Genomic DNA, 7887 nt, shown 5'->3' with positions numbered 1-7887 from the left:
AATCCTGGAGTGTTCAAGCAGAAGTTAACCTTAACTTTTAACAAATAAATGTAAGGACAAAAATCTTCCATGATCTAATTTAGTATATTAAAGTTGAACATAATTTTTGTTTCTATTTTCTGCAGATACCCATTTACGGATGGATATTACTGGTGTTAATAATTAGCTAATAATTAACCTTTAAAAGTAAGTTGAATTAGAGATTGATTAAATCACTTTACCACTAGTGTTAACGTGTATTTCTTTTAATGTAGACGAATTTTTGTTTTCAACAACAAAGTTATTGTCACAAAAGTATACACCTTAGCTTCTTATTATAATTACACCAAGAAGTTATTTTTATTTTGTACAATAGATACAATTTACATACCTTTTTGCCAGTTTTCTTTCAAATTAAATACTGCAATAATTTTTTATTATTTTTGACTGAAGGGCTCGTACATCGGTTCTGAGTTTTTCTTTTTTTTCCAACTACAAACTTTTAGTCCAAAGCTCCATCGTATCTTGAATGATTTGATATCTAATTACAGTTTCGGACTGAGGAGGTCAAACCCTTTTAACAGATGGATTTGAATACACTTAAGGTCTGGCAGATTAATTTGTTCTAATCCTGATTAAAAGAATTTCAGTTTGAGGGTAAGCTAATAACGATACTGATGAGTAATAAAATATAATCGTGTATACACGCGCTCCACGCTTGGTATTGCGGCAGCATAAAATATAGCTAATAAAAATGAATATAAAAAGTATCATAGAGTAATTTACTCTAGCCCTGTCTAAACGAATTCAAGTGCCGCAGCTATTGAAGATGCCCTCTTGTTTTTAAAATGGCATCACTATTTATCAGTATTTTGTTTACAATTATTCTGTTATAAGGAACAGTAATAATGGAGTATTACATACATCTGCTAGGTCTGATGTGATATTAAAATCCGGTTTTGTACTTCTCATGTTTACTTTTCATACCGACAATCGGTGGACTCGGCAGATAGCCCGATCTGGCTTTGTTATAAGAAAAACACAAACACACATATTGACAAACACAGTGATATAAGAAAAACTGTTATGCAACTGTGTATCAAAATATTTTGACACTTTATCTTTCCTCAGTTCGGCCTTATGTTAACAGATTTATCGGAATTAATTTTTGGAAATAATTGCATAATTGACATATTTATCTTAAAAAGACGATCATTTAAGAAGAACAGGCAATACATTGAGTACATTTACGAGACCAGTAAACAAAGCAAATGAATAGTTAACAATAACACCTGTTTATTAAAAATATAGTTAATAACGTTTATTGTTTGTGGCTCATCTAAAATAAACAAATGGATGACTGTCAGATGTTAAGATCGCCAATTTCCAATTAAAGGCGTTTACATGTATTTCTTAATAGTACAAATATATATACTATTTTGTTGTTATGCTTAAAATTCGTCTACATTAAGTGTCTGTAGCTTGTTGAAGGATAAATTCAACGATAAATGAACATCACGCACTCAACTTGCTTTCAAAATAATATATATATATATATATGGAACACGTTAAACGTATGCACAATAATATATTTATACTATAAAGATCATAAGCACTATACGGTTCTCTTCTTCTTGTCAAAAGCCCACGTAGGCCTATTCAATTTATATCGCACTAGTAATCTTTGTATCATTCGCTTATAATGTAGCGTGAGTTACCGCAGTTATATCTGTTCTTTCGGCAATCATTTGGTCTTCTTTCTTCAAAATATCCTCTGTTTCCTTTGTTAAAGTGCACTCAGACTGATTCAATTACTTTAGAACCACTATTTGACAGTACAAAGTATTCTTCTTATCTCCATTTCTATTGTTACTTTCCTCTAACATATTATTCGTAAGCCTTTCCCTCCTACGTAATTTAACTTCTCTTTGGCCGAGCTTCTAATAACTTTACTTTCTCGTCTGCTCCCTCTTTATATTTTTTACCGTTCATCTCATACTGTTTACATGTTTATTATTTAACTGTCTGTTCGCTTTATTCTCTACACCAATGAGATAAAAAACACAACTTCTAATAATCATCTGATTTAACTCTCTTATAATAAAAAAGACTAAACAATCATCAAATATGCATTCACAAAATAAACTAATTAATAATATCTATGCTATAAAGTCTTGTACATTATGACAATAACGTAGAGGTTAAACTTGTACTTTACGGAAGTAACGTACAGAATGTTGATTTTTAAATATGAGTGTATGTCCTTAACATTGTATTTTTACTGCATAGATGACATATAGAAAATGCCTATAGACCAAGCAAGCCATATATATAAGTTCTACATTCAAGACACGTCAATAAACCAGATGAAAAATATTTAAAACATATAATAGATATGCAATTATAATATCAATCAGTTAATTGTAGGCTATGTTGCTGAATTCGTGCTCTAATTATTAGATTTGAATATTTGAAGATTCGCACATGCTTCCGTTCATTGTTTATAAAAATTGTAGAATTAGTTGGTTTTAAGAAAATACATTTCTACAGATTTTTAGTTAATATGCAACGTAACTTATCCTCGCACATTTCTGTTCTTTATGATAAATTTCAATACAAATATTTCCGAAGCATATGTTATTTTATATAACAAAGATAAGTTATCGTTTACTTTATTAACACAAATGTTTGAAAAATGGCTAAAACTTAAAACTGTGAAAAATATGAAAGTATGAATATCTTCAAAACTTCTATGTTGTTTGTATTTTTAATGACGTGAACGGGTTATATGATAAAAAACCAACTTAAAAAAATTAGAATTAAAAACTTAGATGTAATAGAGTAGTGTCTATGTTTTAGTTCAACTTAGCATTAAAAGTTTAGACGTAATAGAGTAACTTCTATGTTCTAGTTTAACCTAGCATTAAAAACTTAGGCGTAATAGAGTAATATCTATGTTCTAGTTTAACTTAGCACCTTAATGTACTTCAAGAAATGTTTGAAAATACTGAAACATAAATGTATAGCAATTTCGCGAAAGCTACAAGAGGACTAGTTGTTTTTAAGTTTCAAATGAGGTACTAGATGGGAAGTAGCTATTCAACATCAACCTTCGCAAATTCTTGAGCTACTGTTATAAAACCGACTAATGAGATTTGACCGTTACTGTTAATATGCGCCTACAGCTCCAAGTGTAGAGCACAGATATTTTGGGAGTGAGATAACATGGACCATGGAATTTTAGCTCAACCGATCTGCACTCTAGCCACAGGGTCGTAATCGTAATTAGCATTTTTTACTAAGTATTCAAAAGCATATAAGTATTAGTCGACTTAGACCTGTCTATAAATAAACGTGAAATACATTCGTTATTTGCTTTACTCTGTTAAGCCTTATCATTGAATTTAGTTTTCTTAATACTAAGTTTCATAAAATGGTACCTAAGATTCACAAAAAAGATTTTATTAATTGTTTTTCTAAACGTAAAACTGCACAATACTCTATCAGCACTCCGTCTAATTTGGTGAATCGAAAAGTGGATATAGCCTTTTTGGTCCGTTTTCTTATCGTTGATTTATTAGGGAACAAAATCTTATTGAAAATAAACCTTTCATACCTACTTTCCTTTTGTTGTTAGTTATGTTCGTTATTTTATGCATTTAGTTTCTTATGCAAGATATTTCTCAAACAATATTTGATATTCTCAACTTAAAAGGCAATTTATATGACAAAGAGTTAGACTTTCAAAGTCACAGATGTTCAATTCCGGGCATGATCGTCTCTAATTTAGAACTAATAACCAGGGAGAGCTTCCAGTCAGCAATACCTTGGCCAATCGAATAGAAGGATTTACTGTCATTTTCTCAAATAATTCCACCAAGCATATTTATTAGCACATAATATCTTTGAATATTGAACTTTCAGACACACAGCTCGGAACGCTAACTACTTGGCCTCCTTTTAAGAATATCTAACATGTCCAGGTGGTTAAGGCGCTCTCTTGTAATCTGACAAACGTTATCTATAAGAAAAACAACAATGTGCTTATTATTTTGAAACAGAAGTAAACATTGTTACAACATACGACGTGATAACGTTCAAACGTCTGAAACAAAATAAGTTTGGTCTTTTCGCAATACTACATGATATAACGTGTGTTAAGAAATATTTCTGACAACCCGTATTGACAATGAACAGATAACACTGAAGATTTACCAATTTTACTATAAAAGGACGGTAACTTTTCTAATTTAATCAATGATTTAAAACAAGCTAGAAGCCACAGCAAGCAAGAAAACTGTTGAAGTTCAAAACGTATTTAAAGGTAAGCTTTTTATATTTATATGAATTAGTTATTATAATACAGATTAGTTTGATATTATGTTAGGACTTTACAGTTGAAGACAGAATATTTAAGAATTTGAAACAGTCAAAACTAAAGTTCGCAGATGGAAAATATGTCAGTTTTGTTCCTTAAACGCACATTGAATTTTTTTCGCAAGATATATATTTCTACAGTATTTTTACTAATCTATAATAATAGCTTAATGGTTTCTCACAGAGGGCATGATTTATAGAAAAGTAGCTACAATGCAATACTTAACTTCTCTCTTTCTGAGGCTAACTAGTAAACTACGTTTTTTTTAACTAGATAAGCTATTTAACCTTTTTTTATGTTAAAAATTTGCGATTAGTTGATTTTTTTTCTCGTGGAGCTAAATTACCTTGACATTTACTACTATAAATATTACTACAGGTATACCTGTTAATCTTTATTAAGGTTATTTCATTGGGAAGAAGTCTAAAACGACTACTTAATACTAAAGTCCTCACTTTGGCCTGAGGTAAAATTGCTATACCGTATTTAATTGTGTACTTAGGCTCGATAGACAGCCGACTTTGCGCTTTTTATGTTCTACAATTTATAGGAAACAATTGTTCTGTGTACAAAGGATTTGAACGTCAGGAAGGAGTATAATTACTGCACTGTATTATATTTTTACTCTAGTAAGGTCAATGGACTCGGCAGATAGCCCAATGTGGCTTTACTATAAGAAAAACACAAACTCTAGTAGGGAATGAATTTGTAGCGCTATCTGAAAATAAAGTAAGAAACTGCTGCTTTGTGGTGGGTCTCTCAGTTTAGAAAGAATGATATAATTGTTCTCTCAGCATGTTTGACTTGAGTTTAGCCAATATTATGGTTATAAATACTGGTTGGAAAATTAACATACGAACAATTTTTGTATAAGTTTTATAATTTAGAAAGACTGGTGACCTTTCAAGCTGTATGTGTTAAATTATAAGGCAGTCTTTTCAACTTATTACCTTCCATTTTATTTCTTCTTGTTATACTTAACAGATGAAGACTGAATTTGTTGTCTTTATGCTGATTGTGATCTTTGTTGGAGCCACTCAAGGTAATCCTTTAGATATTGTCAATTATTTTAAAATTATGTAAAATTGATTTGTCACGAACAAAGTGTTTTGTTAATGTATTTGCATGAGTAATCTATTGATAATTTTTATGGTTTCTCATTGCTATTAACAACAACTATTTTGAAACGAACTACTCTTTCTTTGTCATTGCCTTAATGCTGATCAATTTTAATATGTTATTCAAATTGAGGTATACGTAATAAGCTATACTGAAATAATGTAGCCTAAAAGTTTCAAGTACAAACCATCAAAAAGTATCATTTGTGTCAGTTAGAATAACCTTTCTATTTATTATCGTTAAAATTAAATTATTGCATATTGTTATTTCAGTAATAACTAAAACTTGTATAGCTTGTGCTTGTCACTAAAGCTTTCGTAACGTTACAAAGGGAGATATTTTTTTATTTCTTGAAACTTTTATCATCATGCCAACCCGATTCTTTATAATTTCATGGAATATTGTTCAAATGGCTAATAATTTTATAAAGAATCTTAGAATCTGTTCTACTTGTATGATTTAATATATACATATAAGTTGTTTTTGTAAGACAACTTGTTTTTCTATAAAATTATGACTGTTATTAATTGACTGAAAAAGGAATGCATTTCTCATTTGAAAAATACTAGACGTTTTCCTAAATAAAACTAAACATCAAAATAATTTGTCGTCGCTTTTAAGCTGGGAAAGACCAAAGTCATTTTAGTATTTTTTTGTTGTCGTTGTTCGAGTTTAGTAATTTATGTCTGTTTATTTAAAACCTACACATAAATCATAAATTCAAACTTTTTTAGCGCTGGTCTCTTGTGGGAATGGATGGACATGCAAGGACTATCAAACTTGCTGTAGACACCCGAAGGGTTTCTTTATGTGCTGTCCTATTACGAGTGGAGTATGTTGTTGTAACGGAGAAACTTGTTGTCCGTCTCTCTCAATGTGCAGCTCCAACTCAGTTTCATGCTACTCTTGTCCCTCTTTTGCTGCTCTATTGTCACCAGAAAAATATAGCGGAATTCCTGCAGCAACCATGACCAAGGCTATTCACAAAGAAGAATAAGGTTAAGGACGAATTAATGTGATGCAGTTTCGTTTTTAAATTGCACAGCTAATTAGGGTTACGTATGAACTAGCGAAATATATCAAATTTCTAAATCACATGAAGGGATTTACGTAAAATGAAACATTGCATTTATTTCTTTTAATGTGTTAATCGTTACTTAATATCTTTACACTGGTTGTACAAAAATCATATATTTTACAAATTACATTTAATGCAATAGAGCATTTAAGTACTAAGTAACAATAGCAGCACAGTTCTTGATTTTTTTCAAAGTTAAATCAATCAATATATATATATATATATATATATAATGTATAAATCTTAATAATTGTTTGCACTTGGATTGGGTTTTAATTCCTCTTTGATCAGACAACTTGTTTTCAGATCTTTATTTATTAGATACGATTGTCTATACATTTCAGTCAATTTATTGAAACCAACCATACTACAACCTCCGTAAGAACGTACCTGTATCTTTTATAATACTTGAATTAACGTGTAAAGTGTTTCAGTCTTTAAATTGTGTGTTTATATAAAATAGAGTTGTAGGGATAATACACTATTTAATTCATGATTTGATTAACTTATATAAATTTGTGTAAATCAAAGGTTTAAAAACTGTGTACTACTGTAAATATTTTGATGTGTTTTTTAAACAAGTGCTAATACTGTATTATACAATATTTCAAATAAATTAATATATTGGAACAATAGATCCAAACGAGTTTGTATTATTCTATACACTGAGTTTCAGCATTAACTGCTGTTATATGATTTATATGGGTTATATTCCTTACTACAGTATGTGAACGATTCAGTTCCATTATAACTTCCATACCGTTATTACAGAACATATTAAAAAGCTTGTTTGTTTGTTTTTTTAAATTTCGCACAAAGCTACTCGAGGACTATTTGTGCTAGCCGTCCCTAATTTAGCAGTGCAAGACTAGTGGGAAGGCAGCTAGTCATCACCACCCACCGCCAACTCTTGGGCTACTCTTTTACCAACGAATAGTGGGATTGACCGTCACATTATAACGCCCCCACGGCTCAAAGGGCGAGCATGTTTAGCGCGACCGGGATGCGAACCCGCAACCCTCAGATTACAAGTCGCACGCCTTAACACGCTTGGCCATGCCGGGCCTATTAAAAAGCAAACTATAAACTGAATTCCCTTAAGCATAATGTGATGAACGGCGCCATCTACTTACGAACATTACAGATAAAATCGACGTTTAAAACTAAAATTCTTTTTAGAGTTATCTCATTTTATAAATAAAATGTGTAGTTGTTTTTATATAATGCAATAGAAGGAATTCTACACATCAAGCATTATATTTTAAATTATTTATAAAAATCAAACGTTATAATAAAGTAATAAAACGCTTAATTTGTCAAGCTCAGGCCAGGT

At 30.6% G+C, this 7887-nt stretch overlaps 1 protein-coding gene across 1 annotated transcript; it reads left to right on the top strand.

The window, feature by feature from the left end:
• Positions 1-3908: 3908 nt before the first annotated feature.
• On the top strand, positions 3909-7191 carry LOC143250468 (granulin-2-like). Its single transcript, XM_076501048.1, has 3 exons — positions 3909-4303; positions 5342-5399; positions 6211-7191. Exons 2-3 carry the CDS (start codon positions 5342-5344, stop codon positions 6471-6473), a joined length of 321 nt encoding a protein of 106 aa, XP_076357163.1. The 5' UTR covers positions 3909-4303; the 3' UTR covers positions 6474-7191.
• Positions 7192-7887: the final 696 nt, after the last annotated feature.

This window comes from Tachypleus tridentatus, chromosome 1, assembly GCF_004210375.1.
Source record: "Tachypleus tridentatus isolate NWPU-2018 chromosome 1, ASM421037v1, whole genome shotgun sequence".
Lineage (NCBI taxonomy): Eukaryota > Metazoa > Arthropoda > Merostomata > Xiphosura > Limulidae > Tachypleus > Tachypleus tridentatus.
Note: the sequence above shows the minus strand (reverse complement) of the source record. Positions and strands in the feature narration are given on the sequence as shown.

What these genes read in the sequence shown, in the direction of transcription:
- LOC143250468 (XM_076501048.1), top strand. Translation starts at nt 5,342, where the DNA reads ATGAAGACTGAATTTGTTGTCTTTATGCTGATTGTGATCTTTGTTGGA. An exon ending in CTTTGTTGGAGCCACTCAAG is followed by an intron (nt 5,400 to 6,210) that starts GTAATCCTTTAG and finishes AAACTTTTTTAG; the next exon opens with CGCTGGTCTCTTGTGGGAAT.